At 43.1% G+C, this 23,783-nt stretch overlaps 1 protein-coding gene across 4 annotated transcripts in view; it reads left to right on the plus strand.

Annotated features, from left to right (window-relative positions):
- LOC103706893 (serine/threonine-protein kinase EDR1-like) overlaps positions 1 to 23,783 on the plus strand; it is a 60,446-nt gene that overhangs the window by 15,434 nt on the left and 21,229 nt on the right. For all 4 annotated transcript variants that reach the window (XR_005511458.1, XM_039125506.1, XM_039125508.1 and 1 more), the window contains exons 2-7: positions 4,132 to 4,531; positions 10,574 to 10,777; positions 12,408 to 12,599; positions 12,750 to 13,009; positions 13,782 to 13,907; positions 14,174 to 14,266. Coding sequence is in view for 3 of the 4 variants with exons in the window: in XM_039125506.1 (XP_038981434.1) it covers positions 4,283 to 4,531; positions 10,574 to 10,777; positions 12,408 to 12,599; positions 12,750 to 13,009; positions 13,782 to 13,907; positions 14,174 to 14,266 (1,124 nt within the window). In the remaining variant the exon portion in view is untranslated. The remainder of the gene's footprint in view (positions 1 to 4,131; positions 4,532 to 10,573; positions 10,778 to 12,407; positions 12,600 to 12,749; positions 13,010 to 13,781; positions 13,908 to 14,173; positions 14,267 to 23,783) is intronic.

A 23,783-nucleotide genomic window follows, 5' to 3' on the forward strand; every position in this document is an offset into this window, starting at 1 on the left:
AAATATAAAAAAAAGGGGAGAAAATCAAAAGTTCAAATTGGCAATATTTGGATGAAAAAGGGAAAGACTTCACTCTCAAATTTGAAAAGCTGAAATTCAGCAACTTGAGCTCTTCTAAAACTAATTTTAAGATAAGTATCAATCTGCTCATACTCAATATTTTGTAATCATCAAAAAGGGGGAGATTGAGGATGATAGTGGTATTTTGATGATTAACACAACCATTGAGGGAATATCTAATTAAATACTACAAGTTAACATGATACATCATTACTGAGTTCGTCACTCTCGGTACAATAGAAGAATGAGATCAAGATGTATTTCAATGATTAATAATGAGATAAAATTTGCGATAGAAAAGGGATAGTGAATTCTAAATTCTAATTCGACAAAGTTTCAAGTGAAACGTACTCTTAAGGGGACAATAGTAATTTTCATTGTTAAGAGTATGTAGCACTACCATGGCATACATTCAAAATTGCTTGAAGTATATTTCATTGATTGTATGGATGAATCCTTAAGTTGCAACAAAGTGTGGAATGAGTCGACCCCAAGATTGGTGGAGTCGACCCCGGCACATCATGGAACCATTAGGCACACTTCTGCAAAAATGGCACGGATGAACAGTAGTTGAGTCGACCCCAAGCTTGCTTGAGTCAACCCCATCTTCAAGCCTCAAGAAAACAAGTATCTGGAATTTACTGAGAGGGCCGACCCCAACCTTCCTTGAGTCGACTCCAGGAATGCTTGAGTCGACCCCAACTGAACATGAGTCGACCCCAAGGCTGTGTCATTCAATACTGTCTCTCTGGAATTTCTGAGAGGGTCGACCCCAATGGAACTTGAGTCGACCCCACTGTACCTTGAGTCGATCCCAAAAAGTGTTGAGTCGACCTCAGTGAAAAACGGCTGAAATGTAAGGTTCTGTGTTTTCTGAGAGGGCCGACCTCAATGTAGCAGGAGTCGATCCCAGTGAAAGTTGGGTCGACCCCAAGTCTGATGAACATTGGTTTGAGTCGACCCCAGGAAAGTTTGGGTCGACCCCAGCACGGGCAGAAGCATAATGGCTAGTTCTGCAGAAGTACTTTTTGTCCTCCCAACAGCAAGTAACGGCTAGTTTTTGAAATCTAACCAAACGGGGGTATCCAATGGATGAGGAAAACTATTTAAAGTGACACTATTCATCAGAGAAAGCATCATTTTGCAAAATATCAAAGCTCACACAAGAAAGACAAGAGCCCTAATTTTCTTCATCCAAGTGCTTCACTCAAAGAGTCAAAAGGAAGTGGTAGAGCAGATTCTAAGGAACATTAAGAGCTCCATCAACCCTTGAAGAGTGAAACATTCTTGACGAAGAAGAGAGAAGTCTCATCAAGCGATAACTATATTCTAAACTCTTCTTTGTAGCTTATAATTGTTATATTTGCTAATCTAGGAGTTTCAACTTTCTTCTTTTTAATCACCTTGTAAAGGTTTGTTGGTGAGCCCGTAAAACCAACAGTGTAGGTTTGTTGGTGAACCCGTAAAACCAATTGTGAAGGTTCGTTGGTGAGCCCGTAAAACCAACATAGGCTCTTGGTGATTCCGGAAAACCAAAGTATAAAGATTTTTGGATTGTGAGCCCGGAAAACAATCCAACTGTAATCCACGAAATTATAGTGAATTTCTAAGGAATCGCTTAGGGAGTGGACGTAGGTGCTTAGGAGAGCACCGAACCACTATACTTCTTGTGTGTTTGCGTTGTGTATTTTTTTAACTTCACTCACTCATCAATTGACTCAATTAAGATAGTAAAAATTTAGAGAAACCAATTCACCCCCCCTCTTGGCTTGTCACCTTGGGCAATAGCTTTTTTGACCTCAACGAGATTCTGCCTCATCAGCACACGAATCTTGCTAGGACAATTCGGGCACGTAGCAACCTCATCGGAATTTCCGGTTAAGTGTTGCTTCAACCTGATTATCCCTCTTCTCTTGAAAACCTTATCGCAAAAGTTGCATTGAAACTGGTGCCGTTGCCCCTCTCTTTCAAGTCTTCGCCAATAAGACCAGCCAATATCATGCTTTGTAGGGTTCGTTTTTCTTGATGGCTCCATTTCTATCATAAATATACAATATATTAAAAAATTAAGCTAATGAAGTAAATTTTCACATGATCTTATTTTTTAAGTAATTTATAAACTATTTTTTAAGTTATTTATTAACAAAATTAATGAAATAACATAGGAAAAAAACCGCACCTTAAATAGTCTCTTCTGGATTTTTTGGGCAGGACCTCCTCTTGAATTTGTGGGCTATCTCTCAAATTTTCCCTTCTCTGATTACTTCTCAGAGGCTCACTGAATTTGAGTTACTCTGAAGTTTGAATTGAATGCTCTCGTTCGGTTTTTATAACCAAACGAGTGAGGCCGAGGCGCAGAACCATAATCTCTCTCGGCCATCAAGATCCATTTTGAAAAGCAGCGGCCACTTCTTTCTTTTCCATCAAAAAAGCTGTGGCCGAAAGGCCACAACTTTTTTTTTTTTTAAAAGAAGTGGCTAGTCGGGCCACTTCTTTGTGAAACCATGCGCCGCGCAGTGGTTTCAAAAACCACAGCGTGAGGTGCTGTGGTTCTTTAAAAACCGGTTCGCACCGGTACGAGGCCGGTACCGGCCGGTACCGACCGGTACGGAGCATGTACTGGTCGGTTCTGCTAAAAGACAACTTGGTACCGGATTCCACGCAGATCCGGTACCGGTCTAGGGCCGAACTGGTATGTACCGGCCGGTACGGCAGTCCATGCCCAAAACTATTAATTGTCAATAACTTATTGTCATCTTCCATAGGAGTACTGTAAAATCCTGAACATATTTTTAAACTTGTGGCACCACTTGATTAGAACTCCGTGACCAAGCCATTTGTAGTGGTTGCAGTCCGACAAAAGAGGAAACTTCTGTAATCAAAGAGTCTTCATGCCAATTTTGGGATCTCGCATGCACTGACAACTTTGTGTTCCCTTGGGTACGGTAGGGCTGGAAGTTGAGAGCTTGTGTACCAGAGCTGGAGTTTGGGAAAACAATCCAATGGGGCCTTTCTGTGTGGATATATGTCATGATGACCATTGTTTCCTTGCTATGTTGTCGATTCATTCAGATAAGCATCAAAACTTGATTTCCATTTGAATGTCTCAGGGATATTTACTTGTCACATCAAAAAGTTTTCTTCTTCTTCTTCTTCTTCTTCTCTTCTCTTCTCTCCGCCTCCCCCTCCCCCTCCATCCCTCCCTCCCTCCCTCCTTCCCTTCTCTGAATGTTGATTAATATCATTAACTGCATTCCATGTCAAAAATCTGGGCCACCACAGATTATCTGTCTTTTCATTTTCCATGGCTCATTCATTGTCTTTTGATACCATCTAATATTGATTCTACTTCCTTCTTGCCTATCTTTCATCATTTTTTCATCTAGCATGTGTAAAATGCCCAAAGAGGGCAGTCATTGGCGTTACGATAAGGTTGCAACCTGGGTGTCATGAGTTCAAAACATGGAAACAACCTCTCCTCATGCGGGGATAAGACTACGAAAATCTAACCCTCCGCAGACCGTGCAGTAGCAAGAGCCTTGTGCACGTTCTTTTTTATGTGTAACATGCTTGAATGCACATTTTGCCTTTTGCATGCTTAAAAGTGCATTAAGTTTTAGATTATTAGTAGATTGGTTATTGGTAATTAAAAATTGATGAAAGAATTGTTCTGCACAATAAAAAATTTTAGTCACTCATTGGATGCCATCCATCATTTGTTTGTATTGGAATGGACTATTAAGCATGCCAGGTAAGTTTTTGTTTCCTGCTTATTACATAATGAGTACTGCACATCCAGCTAATCTCATCAACATTATTATCTCAAATTCAGTTAAAGGCTTGGGTTTTGTAACATATCATTTTTGGCTATGCAAGGCCATAGATACTTCCATGCATGAATGTTCTTCTATTTTGTTTATTCAGCTTTGTTATGAAGGTTTTTGTGTGTTTAAGAAAGAATTTGTAAGATAAATATTTTGTCTTATGTCTAATTATCTTACTTGGAACTTTTTATTTAGTTCTTGTACCACCTAACCAATTCTCTCTTTTTGTAACTCTCCTGTTTTGCAGAGATCATTACATTATGTTGATGTAATAAATAAAGTAACAAGAAATTTCTAGGCCTATTGGATGCGGTCTAAAATATTTTTGTAGATACTAGATTTTTTTTCATGGGGTGAGAAGTGGGGCAAGATGATTTTATACTTCAGATCTTTGAAAAATGAAGGAGAAACCGGGTGACGCAGGGCAATCTGATCCAAGGACTTCTAATGCCGCTTGGTGGACCTCAGATTTTGTGGAGAAGTTACAGGCTGTCTCTTTGGCTCCGCGAGAAGAGACTTTGACTGATAGAGTGTCTGTATGCTTGGCAGGAAGAACTGAACACTCATCTCAGTCTGCTTCTCAGATATTGTGGTCCACTGGGACTTTTTCTGCACAAATACCCAATGGTTTTTATTCTATCATTCCGGTGAGCAGAATAAATTATTAGGTCACATATTGTCACTGTCATGGGCCTATAACTATTGACAATTTTATTTTCATTTGTATACTAGATAGTCCTTGTCTGGGCTGGGTCGTTTGAGAAATTTTAAGTGGTATTGCAGGTGCTTGTTTTTAACTAGTAATTCTGTAATCTTCTATGTTATTTACATAACATCCACGAAATTCTTTGATGCTTTATGTGATGTCTTTTAAATGAAGTACTCTCAATCTTTGCTCTAGAAATTGTTCTTCCATCTTTCAAATATACAAGTATACATGCATAACTTTTTTGCTACATTGGTCATTGCTATAACATTACTTGTGTCTTTTCTTGTTCATATATAAGTTCTCTGTTGATTATTATAATAAATGTCCACACATTCAACAACTGTTCTTGTGTTTATTTCTAAAACTTCCAATAACCCCTTTTATGGTCACTGTGCCAATGAAATCAAATGAAATTGTTACTACAAATAAGTTGTATCATGACAACCAATGTAATATTGAAAATGAGAAGGCAACCTCTTGTGAATCACAATTCAAACTTTTTTTTTTAAAAGTGTTGGTTGGCTTAAATTGGGCTTGGCGGATTATGCCTTCCCTCTTAGGTTTATTGTGATATTATTATTTCTTTTAGCCGACTCAATTTGTCTACCACAATAATACCTCATACTGCAAAGTTCTAGCTCGTGCTGATGTGGATAATAGATACACTATCGTATGTGAAGCCAATCCTCTTTGATTTGTTTTATGGCTTTATAGTCAAGATCATGCACATGCTTTTGGTTTTTAAATTTTATTATTATATTAAAGAGCTTTACATCATCTCCGTCAAGATCATGCATGATGCTAACAATAACTTAATGCATTCCATAAAAAAATGGAATTATTATTGCTTATAGTCAAGAACATGATGCTAACAAAAATACCTTAACTAGCAGTTTAATAGATCATTGTATGACCATAAAATCATAGATGATTATACATTACAAATTAATCACTTAAATCAATTTTATTAAGTTGTTTCTAGAACTAAGTGTTGGAGAGATTCAATAATGTTTATTGTCTAATATGCTATCTATAGCCAAATTTATGTACATAAATGAGGGTATTTGCTTAATATATTCATTGCCATGATTTAAAGAATGATCATGTAAAACATGTAGGCAAATTCATGTATCTTTGCAAGCTCTAAACAAAGTCATTCATCATATTAATACCATTCATGCATATAGCAAAGGAGCTCAGGTTAGCAATAAGTGTTGTCCATTAAAGAGCGTATGAGCTTTAAATTGGGGATGTAATGTGCATTGTTTGCGTGGCTGTAGTATCAACACCCCTCCTCTCCTTAGAGCAGGTTTTGTGTTTTGAGTCTTGGGTGGTGATGCATCTCAAAGTATCTGGACTTGGATATTTTAGCTAGGTGGATCTTCCCTTTCTCCCTTTCACGCTCAAAAAAAAGAAGAAGAAAAAGACAAGAAAGAGGTGGTGATGTATTGTGTAAGGAGAGGAGAATGCTGAGGTAAGGCAAACGAGGCAATCAAAATGACACTAATGGTGATATAACTAGTCTATTACTGTCCCAATTTGGGGTTCTGGGTGTGGTAGTACATCAATAGTAGTGTAACCATCATTAATCAGTTGATCTCAAAGCAATATGCTGCTCCTTACTCTTCTAAAAGAAAACCATCTCTGCATAAGACAGCATCTAGCTTGGAGTGATGATGACAAGTATTATAAGCCAACTAACATCATATAGCTTGCAGTCGAAGTTGATCAAGGGCAATGTCATGAAGCTATTTATGAGGTAAGACATGGAAAGTGTTAGAAAGAATGATGGGTGCAAATAGGGTTGCAACTTAGGAGGTTGGATTGGTTGGGGCTAACCCTAATGTAACCCAACTCCATCTACCAATGCTAATGCAACTCAACACTGCCTTGTGAATTATCAATCTAGTCCCAACACTTAAGCTAAATTAAATCTAGGTCAGATTAGGTTAATGTGGAGTGGGGTTGGGTTGATTGGACTAGATCAGGTGGTATAGGTAATTTAAGATCAAGGAGAAGTTTCAGACATCTTAGCATTAAATGGTTGGGATCTTATTTTGGTGCACTTATGCAATTCTAAAATTCAATAAGGCTAAAGATGTGGTTAAATGTAATATATAAGCATTTTATCTAAAACATAAATATAAAATATTTATATATTGGGTTAGGTTAGGTTGGGTTAGGTTGGGTTCAAGCTCAACCATAACCTAACTGAGTTTGGGTTAAATTGGGATTTTTGAGCATGAGTGCAAGCCTGGCCCAAGGTCATGGGACCCTGGCCTTACATGACCCAATGAAGGAGTTGGGCTAATCTGCTTCAAAGTGGGCCCAACCTGAGTTGCACCACACCCTAAGCAAGGTTTTAAGTCCTGGCGGGACAACAACAGTCTCAGCCCGGTCGTGTGAGAAAATGGTACTAGGATGGGGTCGGGACTCCGAAACCAATCCACGCAGGGAGAGAAGAAGAAAATGAAAGAAAGGAAGGAAATATGAAAAAAAAGGAAAAGGTGAAAGAAAAAAGAAGAAGAAAAAGGAAAGAAAGAAGGGAAGGGAAAGGAAAAAGGAAAGAAAGAAGAAAGGAAAGAGAAAGAAGAAGAAAAAGGACAAAAGAGAAAGGGATGATAAAAAAAGGGGAGAGATACTGAAAGAAGGAGAGAGAGACGGAGGATATCTACTAGGATGTTTGATCGGGACTGCCAGACGGGGTGGGGCAGTGGAGCATCCCGTTCAATGGAGAAACTAAGACACCCCTGTCTCAAGGGATTTAAGACCTTGCCTCTAAGTGCATTGTGGGAGTGCATTGGTTGATCTTGGGGACGATATTGGGGCACAGTATCTCCCCTGAGATGGTGAGATAAGCTATTGTACTAATTGACTGCATGCACAGCAACTAGCTAGTAGATTATGAGATAAACTAAACTGGAAACAAGCTTTAGGTAGCAAGAAAAAGGATTTCTTAATCAGCATCCAGCTTGAGCATCTAATAAATTTCTATGGGCATGTGGAGCATGAGTCTTTTAGGCAAGCATGAGTCATTGACAGAACAGATTCTGTTGATGGCTATTGGAAAAATCTTTATGATGGAAGCAATAAAAAAGGTTCTTTTAGTTCAATTTTGTATTGGAGTTGCTCTTTGATTGACTTAATATTGAACTTGATGGCTGCCTTGGCTACCCAGGCACCCGACTGAATATTTTGCATCATGTTTGAGCGTAAAGAACGTGATAGGTATTGGATTTTAAGAAGTTGATGGCTATATTTATTCAATGGATTACCACAACTTTTTAGGTTTCTCCGTTTGTTTATTAGTTTGGTCTGGCATGAACTTTGGACTCTTGCCTTGGCACATAACATCTTTTATAGCGGAATGGAGGAAAAGGTTTCATGTAGCCAACCCCAAGTAGTTTGGGATTAAGGCTCAGTTGAGTTGAGTTGAAACAATCCTAGATCTCCTAATATTTGTTTCTAGTTTATACAATTATTGGGTTTTCGTTTGCTAGTCTTCTGCTATGTTGCTCTGAAGTTTGTGCGAGGCCTCCATGCTGTGTCATATATGCTTGTTGAAAACTAGGCAGGAGAATGTTTGAGACCATAGATGGTCTGAGGAACGTAACAAAAATTATGGATGGAATTTTCTTTAGAACCACATAATAGCCCTGGAGTATAGTCAATTTGGTTGAATCCAAGGTATGCGGTACCGACTGTACCGACGTACCGGTGGGCATCGATACCGGTACGGTACCGAACCAAACCGAGCCGAACCGGTACTGTACCGATGGGGCTAAAAGCCAAAAAAAATTGGAGCCGGTATGGACTGGTCGGTTCGGGTCGGTACCGGTTCGGTACGGGCCGGTACGAGTCGGTACGGGCCAGAACGCATCGGTACCGATCGGTACGGGCCAGAACGCATCGGTACCGATCGGTACGGTTCGGTACCGAAATATGTAGCTGTACCGTACCGGTAGGATCCGGTACCGGTATGTACCGGCCGGTACCGGCCCGTACCGACCGGTACGGCAGACCATGGTTGAATCTTTAAGTTACTGATTAGTGAACAATAAGCAATTTGTGATTTTCTAGTAAAAAAGTTTGATGAATAATGGACTTATCATGGTAATTTAGTCCAAAGAAATATACATCCCGAACTCAATCTCTTTCTCAAGGACTTACACATGAGTTCCCCGAATGACTTATGTTCTGGTCCCAACAACATGGAGGAGAAAGTGTTGAAATTTAGTTCATTATTCCTAATGGGATACAGAGCCAAATATTTTACCTATCATTGCCCACAAGGACCTGCACATCACTAACAAGAGAATACACAAAATGCATAGATGTCCATATTCAATATACATTTTGTTGTAGATGCATACGTAAAAGGAATACATACTACATGTATGTGTACTGTGTTATATATTATATATAATAGATTACCATGTTTTCCTCTGCTAAAGTCTGGTGCTTATACTCAATGAACCCACACCAAAGAGCCATTGTTCAGTGTTTGATGAATCACATCATTATGCCCTGTGCTGGATAGCTGCATGCATGGGCACCCATGGATACATCATAAACTAATTTTCGACAAGTCATATTCCTCAGTCATACAGCTCAAAAAATTTAAATGTGCTATCTATCTCAAATAATGAACTAGAGGATAAAGGTTCGCTCAATTTTGTAACATGTAGTCCTGAATACTTTTATAAGCAAGTATGCCATTTTCAAGTCCATTATCATCTGGTCATGTATATGGTCGCGCAAGGTAGATCTTTTTGATTTTTTTAAATAGGAAGATAACTCCACCTTTCCTTGTTCGTTGTACTAATACATGGAGTTAGACATGAGTGAATCTTTTCCTTCAGTTTTATAATTTGGACATATCTTCTATGACGTGCTCTGGTCTATAACTAGGGATCTGTACTTTTGATGGTGTTGGCATAATGGAGCTGCTTCCGTTTCTGTGTCCAGTACTATTTTTTGAACTATTGATCTATCTATACTATTTTCTAAAACAAGAGACGAGCATGACTGAGAAGGTTTTGTTTGTCAAAGTTACTGAACAAAGTCCCCTTATTTTTTTAAAATCATTATTTGAAAAAATCATGTTAACAAGGCCACTTTTAAAAATATCAGAAGCAATATGTTTCATTTTTTATCTTTTTGTTTGCCACCTAGATGAATTATTTTCTATGTTACTGATTCCCTCAATAAATTTCAAATTTAAATGGTTTGCTAGTGCTCTCTCTTCAATATACCAGGCACACATTCTCTCCCACTAATTTCAGTTTAAACGGTTTGGAATAGCCTTTGTGCAATCTGCCAAGCCCACATCCTGTGGTTCCATTTGCATTGCATATGCCTGGGTTGCTAGTAATTAATTAATCATTTCTATGCTCCATCCTTGCTTCCATTCCAAGGCTTCATTTCAATTCACAGGTGAGACAATCAACAATCCAAATCGACTCCCACTTGTCAAATGATCACGAATGTTCATAGCTTCATATGGTAGTCAGGAAAGGTGCATTGTTGATTATATACCTTCACGTTGTTTGAAATAAGACAATTGATATTAGGGTTGAATTACCATAAATATTGTTTTGATGCTTTTATTACTTCCTTTACTTTGTTGATATATGTTTATTCTAAATATAATAGTTGGTGAATATAATTTTTGATTGATTAAATTAATGCTGAAGATGAAAATCTCATTTTATATATTGTGATCAATGGCTTAAATCTTATTTTGTGGCCAACTCGGTCCATTCCTATGTTTTCTTTGTATGATTAAGTTTTCCGATGATATCAAAATTTATTTATTGTGAATTTGTTCTTGCATTCTTACCTCTTGTGATCATAAAATGTCACTGATCTTTAGTTATTTCAGATATATTATGGTACTGAACCTGGAGGTCATTTGTTCATTCTCTGTCATTTACTGAAGCTGCAGAAACATGCTCATTTATTGGCTGAATTAATGCAGGATAAGAAACTCAAGGAACTTTTTGATACTATCCCATCTTTGGATGACCTGTGCTCTCTCGGTGCGGAGGGACTTAAGGCAGATGCCATTCTTGTAGATGCTGAGAAGGATAAGAAGCTTTCGATGTTAAAGCAGTTAAGCATAGCATCAGTGAAAGGATTAAATGCAAATCCAGCTTTACTAATTAAAAAGATTGCCGGCCTGGTTAGTTTTCTCTGCCACTGGAATTATGAGTTAATTGATTGAATTTTTGTTGTCAAAAGTACCATCAAGGAAGTTAAAGAGCTGAGACTGCCTAGGTAATGACCAATTAGGACTCATATTTGAATATAAAATATATTTATGTGCTTATGTTAAATAATTTAGAACTAAAAGTAACAGAACCTGAAAAATTTTATTGCTTCCCTCATCTCTTCCTCCATCTGACCAATCCAACACCTTCCTCATCTTCCGATGAGAGGACAAGTCAATGGTCCGTCCTCCACCAGAGTTGTCTGCTCATCCCCATATGCACCACCAATTGGAGGCTCTCATAAAGCCCTATAATTGCTGTCCAACTGTCAGCAGCCCTGTTGTATGCTGTCAATTCCCCTTTTCATCATTGTTTTTATCACTGATCTGACCTGTCAAATTGTAGTTTTGAGGTTTAACTTTAACAAACTACTTTTATTATCACTTTTTCACTCATCGATTGATATGTGACTAAATATGCTATGATTCTTATTAATTATTTTTTATTATAGTATAGTGGTTAATTTAGTTATTTATATGTGTTATTTGAGGGAAAAAGATTAATTCTGAGCTTTTTGACCTTTTGTGTATATTTCACTCTTTTTGATGGATTGCCTAGGACAGTGGGCAGTTTGCCTAGGCACTGGGGTAGTGCCTAGGTAGTGATGGTCAATATTCTCTAGGGACTGCCTGCCACTGTAACAACCTTGTATTGAATTTTTTACTTCATGAGAGAAGTTTCATGGTAATATTTAGGAGAGCACAATTGCTATTGATTGTTTCTCTTTCCTTGCTCTTTTTTATGCACATTTTTCTATACATTTATTTTTTGTTTATAACTTTACATGGATTTAAATCTTGTGCAAATGCATGTGATTGGGGTCCCATCAACCTAGAAAACATTTGGGAGTAATGTTTTAGTTTTAGGTAGCCCACACCGGTGATTGTGGTGATAGACTGGTGAGATTGTATGTCTTAGTCTTCCTTCTGGGGATGTTAGTGGTACCTTTCAATACAATATGCTTCACCTCCTTACCAACACATGGTACACTGTCAGAGTCAGCATAATACTTGTACCATGTATTGTTATGGGAATATACACGTACTAGTACTATACCCTGTTGGTATGGTGTGCCTTGTATATGATTTGTTATGACCCTTCTTTTCATAGGTTTTTGTGGGTTAATGAAAACAATTTGACTTTTGGTGTCATCTAAATCTACACCTAAGAGTGTATTTTCTTCCATTTCTCAATGAAAGTGGCTTAGGCTTATCCTAACTTTTTTCTTTGTTTAAAGAAAAAGAAAACTGTGCCTGAAGACTCTGCAAATCAAGAATGGTATAAGTATTAAATAAGGACTGTATGTCTGCATGTATATATATAATGAAAGGCTCGATGGCTCTCAGGAAATAGGCACATATATGTATGTTGCCCTGCATGTATATACTTTTATGCATGATAATGATGCACACTTGTATGAAGGCCCGACCTATGAACATAAAATATGTAATCAAAATATGCAAGTGCTTGGACATTTTAAAGTGGAAGGTTCTTTTTATGCCCAATAGATGTCTCATGCTAATATTTTACTTCCATATTCAGGTCTTTGACTTTTATAAACGCCCTAATCCAGAGCTAAGTCCTGCAAAAGCTGCAGTAGAGGATATCTCTCACTTAGTGGAAAATAGGGGCATTCAACTCTTGGGGCAGATAAAGCATGGATCTTGCCGACCTCGGGCAATTCTATTTAAAGTTCTTGCAGATGCTGTTGGTCTTGAGAGCAAACTTATGGTGGTAAGCCATCATCATTTTTACAGAAGATATATAAGTCTGAATAAGTTGCTATTCAGTTTTAATTGACTGAAGGAAATATAATATCCAAACATGTTTTTTTCCCCCATGAACTTTAAGGTTAGCATCTGAATAATTGCTGTGTTGTTGTAGGGCCTACCAGATGATGGTGCTGTTGAATGTGCAGACTCGTACAAGCATATGTCTGTAGTAGTTGTACTGAATTCTGTGGAATTACTGGTTGATCTTATGCGCTTTCCTGGACAACTAATACCATTTTCAACAAAGGCTATCTTTATATCCCATATTTCTGCGGCGGGGGAAAGTGACTCTGCTGAGAATGACTCGTGTGATTCTCCCCTGGAACCCAATAGTCCGTTATATGGATTTTCTGATAAAATTGAAGCTGAAGGGTATGCAACTGACATTAGAGGTCCTCTATAAAAATTTCGTTTTCCTTTCTGTTATTATTTATTGTTAACAATGCCCATTTCACGGGGCAGCAATATTTAATGGAGCCATATGATGAACCATGGGTTGACCATTTCATACCTGGCAGAACTGTTATGATATTCATGCTAAGAATACTGAAGTGACATCAACTAATTCCTTTTGTTTTCTTTTCCTCTGTAGTGCTGCACTACACGGAAGTTAGTAATTTCTATTCAGTTACTTTTCATTGGGTTTTTAATTGGTCTGCAATTTGATGGCGCTTCTCATTCATCGACTATGATTAATTTAAGAAAAGATTTATGAGAAAAGCTGAAACCTATAAAAAAGTTTTACGTTGGTGAGCAATCCATTCGTTTTAGATGGGCAAGTTCGAATTAGAATTAGTGGAGTCAATGTTTTACAAAATCATGTGCTACCTCATATAACAAATTATGTCGTTGGACTAAAATCTCTTATCTGATTGCCTATGGAAGCAAGCAAATTACTTAGTAAGAAGTCGGCCATGTAGATGGAATATTGGTGATTACAAAATATATACTTGTTCTTCATGACATCTCAAGATCTGTCAGTTTAGCACTTCTTTGTGCTCCCCCCTCCCCTAAATAGATGGCCATTTTGTTCTCGATGTGTTACACATTAACTTATACTCTCTGAGTAATTATAACTGCATTACATTTGTTTCTTTGCCACATGTTTGTATAAAGTCTAGTGCTTTTCTTCTTGATATGACAGCCCAGAGCAAGATGAGAATATCCATTCTTTGCATCAACGGAGAGTTGAGGCATCATCAAATGTACCTGGCTATTCGTTGCACAATGTCATGCTGAGGTCAACAACTTTTACAGAGGGAAAGTTAAGGTACTATTTCTAGTCAACAAATTGACAAGTAATTGCTGGTGTTATTCATTAATATTGTTTCGATAGGGGGTGTTCCCAAATTTCAGTCCGACCATTGATTTCCTCCTTTTGTCCTCTCTCCTTACTACTGTTTAAATGATGCTTACAATGCTTATTTGTGTACAGATTTTGTCCATTTTTGCATTTCATAATTGTAAAGTTTTAGTTTCTGGGCTTGATCCGTGATACGTTCTGTATATCTTTTTTTTTTTTGGATGGCTTATTAGTGCATCACATAGTGAACCCAACATCACAAATGCTTTTTGGAGGCGCAGCCGGAGGAAAGCTGTTGCTGAACAACAGCGCACTGCTAGTTCAAGGTTTCCCCCATTCGTGCTTATGTAATTTTTGATTTTTACACAAGTTTGTCTATTATAATATCATTCTAAGTGATGGCTTCATAACTTAACTTGAGCTTTGTAATTTAGCATCTTTATCTCTAGTTCACCGAAGCTTGTTGGTAGTTCTTCCTCTCTAGCTATGATCAAGTTAACTAATCTGCATCGTTTATGACTGTTGGACCGAACATTTAAAAAATATTGAAGATTCATTGATTGGTGGGGACTTTTCTTATTGGGGTGAAATAGCAGCTCTGATTTTCTGCCTCTTTGAAATCAATGCTTAAACATGCCTTCATGGCTTTTAAAAATTCAAAATTTTTGGATAAGGTAAGTTGTCAAAAGTTAATGAACATTTCAATATTTTTCCATTTCCTTTTATTAGCCATCACCATTAGCATTTTTTTTCCCGAGAATTGTGGAGGCTATGCCCCCTATAGGGTTTGAACCCTGGACCTCCTTGTTAGAAGAGGTGGGTACCCAACCAACTGTGCTAAGACTGGTTGGTATGGCCACTAGCATTCTTGCTGTGTGTTTTATTAAGCTTCTTGGAGCTATGTAAGATTTTGATGGTGTTGGCATTGGATTTTAGAGATACCACTTGTGCTAAAAATATTAACCTTCAAGCATTGAGTTTTACTGAGGACACTTGCTACGAAAGCTGTATCATCCTCTGAAAAAGCAACAGAAATAACAGTCATGTTTCTATACTTTTGTGCTGTCCAAGCATTGCTATACAATCTCTAGAAATCAATTAAAATGGTCATCTGATTTCAAAGAATATTTCATTGGTCCTGCCAGCACAGAAATTGTTATCTAGATTAGCCATCAGAAGTGTACTTGTATCTCAGGGGTGCCAAGAAAGATAGAAAACTATTTTTATGTGGGGGCCAAGAAAGATAGAGAACTATTTGTTATTCCATTATGCAAACTTGCACAAACTCTATGTAAATTACACGGTAGACCATAAATATAGGAGCAATAAATTTGTGAAGTTATGCAAAAAATATAGTATTTGTTTTCAGATGTTAAAAACAAAAAAAAAAACATGAAACAAGATATTAGTGTAATTTATTTATTTTCAAATTCTGATATTCAAGTTTAGGAAAATATTTTTTGCTGTCTTAAATCAAAGTTTTTCTTTAATTGTAAAATTATGTTATCCTGAATTTGTTGACAGCACTTCTTCAATAAGCTTAGTTAAGGAGTCAAAAATTTTCCTCAAATTAAAAGTTTGCAAATAAATCCTGGCAGACAAACTTCTTGCTATTTTTTTTAACATTCTGAGTTTGACTAGTTCATGGAAGTATGGTTGACTTTTTAGTATTACTAGCTTGGGTTTGACAGAGGAATATATTGGCTATGGTGGTCAGAAATCTTTTATTTGCATGCTTGTGCTCTGTCCTAAGTGTAGTCCTAAGATTGACATGCGGCTTCTTAGGTGGAATGGACCTAACCATAGTGGTTACCTGTGTAGCATGTGATGGTCTGGCGTGTGATTCTGTAGTTCTTTCACAGGTGAGTGGTAGATTTCAGTTCTTGAGACCCTTGTGTGAAAACAACCTTGGAAGCTTTCCTTATTTTGTGGTAGCATATGGTGCTGACTTGGCAGTACCTTTGCCTTTGTATGTGCAAAGACCAATTCTGGACGCCTTTGTGTGTGACAGCAACCTTGAAAGCTTCCCTTGTTTTGTGGTGGGAGATCCATATCTTGAAATGTTTTATCAGACTTGAGTATAACACCCAAGCTCTTGGCTCTTCTTGCAAGAATAAATTCTAGCAATAGGGAGGAAACATCTGTTCACTTGTATGGCATAAGCACACATGGGTGATCTATTAGATAAGATATCTGATAAATCTCTATAATCTTCTACAAAAGCAGTTTTAGCTCTCCAAAACTGTAGCTGCAACTTTTTATGTTTGTTGTGGAGGAATAAAGTAATCTACTGTAAAGTTCTTTCTCTATCGAATTTTGTTCTTCCTTTGAAAAGTAAAAAAAGTAAAGAGTAAACTAATTACAAATGGTCCATGGAAAAATTGTCTCTGTTGGAGCTTTCAGGAAACCCATATTTTATTGGCTGATGACCACATAAATAGTTGCACATGGTGTTGAGGTCTTACATGATTTTTCATAAACCTAAGCCACACCGGACTCTTGGTCTCGTGCTACCATAAACTAGGAATCCGAACCATGGAAGAACTCTAGAGAGCTTGTAGGTTTTATGGGTGATCTAGGAAGTAGGAGGGCGCACACTTAAGGTATGCAAAAGGTGCTTCTGAGCACAACACCATTCAATATTTTTTTTTTTTAAAATTAATGTTAATCCTGCTTAATGTTGCTGGATGTCAATTACTCTTGATGTTTGGGCACCACGCAATGGAATTCTTTCTCTATAGACTGTAACCATCTTGTTAGATTGCTATGATATTGGTTGGTGTTTGCATAATCATGTAAATTTCTTCATATCCTTTCTCTGCAAACTACTTTTAGATTAAGTTAATTGTGGTATGCTAGAGAAATGGTTGGTGAGAACTGAACTTTATGTGTTGATCTCTAAGTTGTTGGACCTTGTACCCTGTTTTCTGCCAAGTTTATCTTGGTATGGATTCTAGCTCTTTGCCGCCTCTAGTTGATTCTCTTGCATTAAGTAAGGCACGTGTTTTTAACATGTCCTAAAAAAGGACATGGAAAAGCTTGAAATAACATTAGAGATAATTCTGTATAGGAATGGACTGGGTAAATAAGGATTCATAAAGCCAATTTCAGATAGTTGGGACAGAGGTTTTTTGGTTATGATCATAGAATGCTGAACCGGCCTGTACCAGCCGGTTCAGCCCGTACTGGACCGGTCCGGTAGTTGGCCGGTTCGGTTCTGCAGTGAAAAACGGTACAGGGCCCGTACCGAGAGAACCTAGCCGAAGTCGGAGAAGAAGAGAGCGAGCGGGGGAGGGAGGGAGAAGGAGAGACCTCCGCCGCCCACGGAGGGCTGCGGGGGGCCGGTCGAGGCCGCCAGGGGGCGGCGGAGCCTGCAGGGGCACGGTGGAGCTGAGGCCGCAGCCGCGTCCTTTGTTTCGAAAGCAATAGGGGTCACTTGCAGACTTCACTTAAAAAATTCTAATTTTTTTCGCAGCCGTGGCCTCGGCCTCCTGATGGGGGCTTACGGTCCCAAGCCCCGCACCAAGTCCCTTGCCTTGCTCCTTGGCGTGCGCCTGTAGAGAAATCGCTGAATATTGGACCGATTGTAGGTAACACCGGTGGAATAACACAATTACAAAGATCAGCTATTCAACTAAACTAAATATTTATTCCACTCCAAATTGAAGAATAATCAACAAAACAATGCAGAAAAATAAATCTAGTAGAGCATTCAAGGATTTCTACTAGACCAAATCTAATAAAGTATCGGAAGGACTCTCTACTAGCCCAATCTATTGAAGGCTTAACTCCTCAATAGCCCAATCTAGTGGAGATTGATTTATCAACCACTAGCCCAAGTCCTAGACAAAGATCTAAGGACCGAAATCGGTACAATGTTGCCCAAGCCTTACGGTCGACTCTCTCCCAAAGAGAACTAGACTCAACTCAATTTTCGAGATGCCTCACAATGGCCCCTTACAATCCTTTTTATAGACTCTCAACCCTAAGACTCCTAAGAGCATTGAAACACCAACATAAAGTAAAACTTCCTAACATAGAAACTAAGATAGACTCGGAAACTAAGCCAACAATGGCCCTTGCTGAGGTGGCTGACATTCCAAGGCCTTATCCTTCCATGGCATGAAACTAGGGCTTGTGGAGAATCCTAGTTGAGCTCCAACTCTTGGTCCTTCCTCTTGCACGAGACGCGGGTCCCTGTTGAGCTGGGACTCCCTGGCTGAAGTGGTCTTTTGGTTGGCTGGGAACGTCCTGCGGTTGGTCTGAACGTGTGGCACGGCTGGACCGGGTTGCGGATCCCAATTGGCTAAGGACTGCTGGCTGGAAAAGACTCTTGGTTCGGCTGGGAGACCTCCCGCGGGTGGTTGGGATGTGTGGCACGGCTGGACGGGGTCGCAGATCTCGGTTAATTGGGCCTAGCTCTGCTGGAAGAGTCCCAGTCCTGTTGGGACTAGGCTGGTGGCTTGGCTGACCGTCAGCTGCCCGCGTGTGGGCGCGTCCGTGGGTGGCTGATTGCCAGCTGCACGCGCGCAAGGGCTGCGCCCGGTCGCAGAGCCTTGCGGGCCTGCCTGCTGGCGTGCGGGCGGGTGGGCCTGCGGGCTGGGGCCTGTGCGCGCGCAGTCGACCATGCGCGAGCGCCTGCCGCGTGCGGCCCTATGTTGCGGACCTCCCTCATACACTACCGTCAAATCCCACCACCAAGAAGAGGCCCGAACTCGGAAGCTACCGAAGGAGGGATGGCCAATTACTTGCTTGGAGGGATGGCCAAGCCCCTTCATGCTTGGCCAAGCCTCGGCCGAGACCAAGATCAAGGATCGAGCCAATTACTTGCTTGGAGGGATGGCCAAGCCCCTTCATGCTTGGCCAAGCCTCGGCCGAGCATCTTCACACTTGGCTGAACCTTGGCCAAGCACCCCCAAATTCGGCCCGCCGCGCGCACGACGACGCCCGCGCTTGCCCGCATGCATCCGCAGTCGTCCGCGCCCGCCGCGTGCCCGACATCGCCCGCACGCACCGGGCCCATACCATCAATGCCAAGCCTCGGCCAAGCACGCCCAACCTCGGCCGAGCATGCCCAACCTCGGCCGAGCCCACCGCACGCTTGCCTCGACCAAAATTTGCAAGACTGCATTGCTGCGGTGAGGTTCAGACCAAAGAACCTCGCCAGCTACAATGTGCTGGGCGAGGTTCTGGAGGCTGAACCTCGCCAGCTACAGTGCCGGGCGCGCCCAGGCCCAGCGGACAGGCCTGGTGAGGTTCAGGGAAAAAACCTCGCCAGCTACAGTGCCGCGCGCTCGCCAGCTCGTCAGCACGTCTGCGCACGCCCGCCAGCGCGCCCGCGCCCAGCGCCCCAGGCTAGGTTCGGCCTAGCGAATCTCGCCATAGCCCGCGCTTGCCCACGCCCGCGCGTGCCAGCACGACCGGGCGAGGTTCGGGCCAGCGAACCTCGCCGAAGACTGCGCCCGCCCGACCGCCCCTGCCGCGCCCTGCCGCGCCGCCTGCCGTGCCCTGCCGCGCCGTGGCGCTCGGGCCAAGCCCTGCCGTGTCCTGCCGCGCCTCGGCGCCCGTGCCAAGCCCTGCCGTGCCCTGCCGCGCCCCAGCGCCCAGCCACGCCCCTGCCGCGCGCCCAGGCGCCCTGCCAGCCTGTGCCCAGCCCCTGGCCGCCCTGCAGCCATGTCCAGCCTTGTCCTGCCGCCTGCTAGGCCATGCCCAGTGCCTGCCCAGGCCTTGCCAGCACCATGCAGCCTGCCTGGCAATGCCAGCCATGCTGCCCAGCCTGCTAGCCATGTCCATGGCCCTGCAGCCACGCCCATGCTCTGCCAGCCACCTGCCAAAGCCCTGCCAAGGGCCATGCCATCCTGCCAGCAGCCAGCAGCCCAGCCATTCCACCCTGCCAGCCACTGCAGCAGCCATGCCTTGCCCAGCCTGCTGCCTAGCTTACTGCCATGCCATGCCAACAGCCTTGCCACAGCCAACCATGCCCTGCAGCCATGCCAAAGGCCTGCAGCCACCATGCCAAGGCTGCAGCCTTGTGCCACATGCCACCTAGGCCTTGGCTATGCCAAGGCCCTATGAAGCCATGTCTTAGCCACTTCTTTGGGCAGCCATGTGAGGACTTGGATGCCTATAAATAAGCCTTGGAGAGTCACATTTTAGGGACTTTATGTCATATGTATTCTCTTGTATTTCGGCCTTAGGCTTGGGAGGGCTTTGCCCTATTGTATTCGGTCCTAGAGTATCTCTAAGGACTTGGGCTAGTGAGAACCCATCATAGTTCCACTAGATTATGCTTGTAAGCTTCATTTTGGGAATAGAATCCACCTCAAGCTTTCCTCTAAATCCACTTGTGTTCTTGAGTTGTTTTCTCTTCAAGCCAAGGGTCGGGCCAAGCTGCAGCCAGTAGACCCGCCCCTTGCCTTGATTCCCTTGGTTACTAAGTGCTCGGCACACAACCGGCGTTACCCGTTCTGCCTGCATCCGTACATCTTGAGGCATCCGAAAGGAGCACGAGGCGAAGGGTTTGGTGTGGTGACTCGGGGCCAAGAGCCGCCCTCCAACAATGGTGCTTTCATTGAGAGATTTCGTCGAGAGAAGTTCCTAGAGAAGCTCCGTCGAAGATCTCTCTTCCTAAGAGGTAACGTCTACAACCCCAAAAAAAATTCAGATTATATATTGGGTTGTGTTTAGGTACTTTACTTTTCATTGCATGCCTAGAAGTTAAGTTTACTTCTTACTACCTTCATATTACTTGTTGCATTTGAGAGGGGGTATAGTAGAAGTTATTTTGCATGCAAGTAGTGCTCAAATTTCTGCATTTATCATTCTTATTTGAAAAAGAGGAGTGAGCACTTTTCTTGTGAAAGGGAACGGATTGATCTGTACCTTGCTCATCATTGTGATGGTGCCAATGGGGAGGCTAATGGTAGTATCCGGCACTATTTGACCCAACTATTTGGTGTAGGGTATATTAGGGACGGCACAAGAGGGAGGCTAGTGGTAGTACCTCGTGCCCTTTCCCAACTATATCGGGTAGGGAGCAAATAGAGTTTCAAAACGTCTCTCTTGGGAGAAAGAGAGGATTTTACTTTGTAAACCTTTGTTGTAATTGGAGGAGATTGAGTGGTGTTCATTTCAAAATTTTTTAGAAAGAGAAGGATCGGTTCATCCCTTGGGTGACGACCGAAGGAGGTTCGGGGTGGTGATTTGGATAACAAAAAAAATTTTATGGAGTCCGGAGGGTTAGAGTGAAAGAATTGGGTTAACATGGTAAACATCATGGAGGAGAGTGAGGCTTGTTTAAAGAGGGCAAATAAGACCCTATCCAAAATTAGAAAGGATCTAAGGGATAGGGAAGAAAAAGAGAGGAAAAATGAGTTAATGAGGACGAGAGAAGAAAGAAGAAAAGAAGAGAGAAGGGAGAAAGAAGTGAGGAGAGATGAAGAAAAAAGAAGAGAAGAAAAGATAAGGAGTTGGGAGTATAGGAGTACTCAAGGAGCAAGTAGCTATGCTAGCCAGCATGGGGAGCATGGCTATGGGGAAAGTAGGTGGAGAGAGGGAGTTAGAGAAGGCCCGGGAGTATATGAAGATTGGGGCAAGCCATGATTATATGAGACAACCCAAGAAGGAGCTTTCCCATGCTTAAAAGCTTGAGGGCCAATTCGAGGTAAACAAGATGGGACAAGTGGGAAGCAAAGATGAAGCCACCAAGACTGAAAATTTAGAGGAAGAAAGTGAAGAGCTTGGGCTTGATGGTGAGGCCGAACATAGCACTAAAAAGGAGGAGGCCGACCCCCCTTTACATACCTTGTCGAGGGTGGAAGGACCGTCCATCTTTCAAGCTTCAACGGAGGAGGTATTGGCCTTGCTTAAGAAAGCTTTCTCTTTCTTCTTATGATGATATTTTGATCCTTTCCGACTCATAGAGCCACCTAAGAGACATTTGGAGGTTGTGTTGTCCATTTTGAATGAGCACCACTTCCACATCATGCTCAAAAAGAATGCTCTCACCCAATTGGAATTCAAGCGTTTTGGCCAAATTATTTTGGGAGAAGAAACAAATGTTGGCCAATGGAAGTTTGAGGCCATGGTTTATTGGCCCTTGCCCAAGGTTGAGCCGGCATCAAAAAGAGTCTTGGAGTTAACCAACCGGCACCATGATGAAAGCAACCGGCAAGAAGAGAAGTTGGAGGGCCTACCTCTGAAGGTTCGAAGGTTACTTGAAGCTCATAGGGGGGTTTTGAAAGAGAAGAAAGCAAGGAGAAAGATATGGCAAGTATTCATCCATTGGGGAGGAAGGATGCTTGAGAAGACTATGCCAAGGTTCCCCGACGGTATCCAAACTTTATCCTTGAGGACAAGGATAGTTTTCAAGGGAGGGGGAATGTTGCGGACCTCCCTCATACACCACTATCAAATCCCACCACCAAGAAGAGGCCCGGGCTCGGAAGCTACCGAAGGAGGGTCCTACCAAGACCAAGATCAAGGATCGAGCCAATTACTTGCTTGGAGGGATGGCCTTCACGCTTGGCCAAACCCCTTCACGCTTGGCCAAGCCCCTTCACGCTTGGCCAAGCCTCGGCCGAGCATCTTCACACTTGGCCGAACCTTGGCCAAGCACCCCCACATTCGGCCCGCCGCGCGCACGACGACGCCCGCGCTTGCCCGCATGCATCCGCGGTCGTCCGCGCCCGCTGCGTGCCCGACATCGCCCGCGCGCACCAGGCCCATACCATCAATGCCAAGCCTTGGCCAAGCACGCCCAACCTCGGCCGAGCATGCCGCGCACATGTCCAAGCCTCGGCCGAGCATGCCTAACCTCGGCCGAGCCCACCGCACGCTTGCCGCGGCCAAAAGTTGCAAGACTGCATTGCTGCGGCGAGGTTCAGACCAAAGAACCTCGCAAGCTACAGTGTGCCCGGCGAGGTTATGTGACAAGAACCTCGCTAGCTACAGTATGCCGAGCGAGGTTCTGGAGGCTGAACCTCGCCAGCTACAGTGTCGGGTGCTCCCAGGCCTAGCGAACAGGCCTGGCGAGGTTCAGGACAAAGAACCTCGACAGCTATAGTGCCGCGCGCCCGTCAGCATGCCCGCCAGCGTGCCCGCCTGACCATGCACGCCCGCGCCTGCCCGCGCCCGCGCGCCCAGGTGCCCACTCGCGTGCGCCGCGCGCGCCAGCACGACCGGGCGAGGTTCGGACCAGTGAACCTCGCCGCAGCCCAGGGGCGCGCCCGCGCGCCCCAGCACGGCCGGGCGAGGTTCGGGCCAGCAAACCTCGCCGAAGACTGTGCCCGCCTGCGCGCGCGCCCACGCGCGCCCGACCGCCCCTGCGTGCGCCGCGCCTCAGCGCCCTGTCGCGCGCCGCCTGCCGCGCCTCGGCGCCCGTGCCAAGCCCTGCCGTGCCCTGCCACGCCCTAGCGCCCAGCCACGCCCCTGCCGCGCGCCCAGACGCCCTGCCAGCCTGTGCCCAGCCCTTGGCCGCCCTGCAGCCATGCCCAGCCTTGTCCTGCCGCCTGCCAGGCCATGCCCAGTGCCTGCCTAGGCCCTGCTAGCACCATGCAGCCTGCCTGGCAATGCCAGCCATGCTGCCCAGCCTGCCAGCCATGTCCATGGCCCTGCAGGTCCTGTAGCAACGCCCATGCCCTGCAGGCCCTGCAGCCACGCCCATGCCCTGCCAGCCACCTGCCAAAGCCCTGCCAAGGGCCATGCCATCCTGCCAGCAGCCAGCAGCCAGCAGCCTGCAGCCCAGCCATTCCACACTGCCAGCCACTGCAGCAGCCATGCCTTGCCCAGCCTGCTGCCCAGCCTGCTGCCATGCCATGCCAACAGCCTTGCCACAGCCAACCA

The sequence above is a fragment of the Phoenix dactylifera genome, chromosome 4 (genome assembly GCF_009389715.1).
Source record: "Phoenix dactylifera cultivar Barhee BC4 chromosome 4, palm_55x_up_171113_PBpolish2nd_filt_p, whole genome shotgun sequence".
Classification (NCBI taxonomy): domain Eukaryota; kingdom Viridiplantae; phylum Streptophyta; class Magnoliopsida; order Arecales; family Arecaceae; genus Phoenix; species Phoenix dactylifera.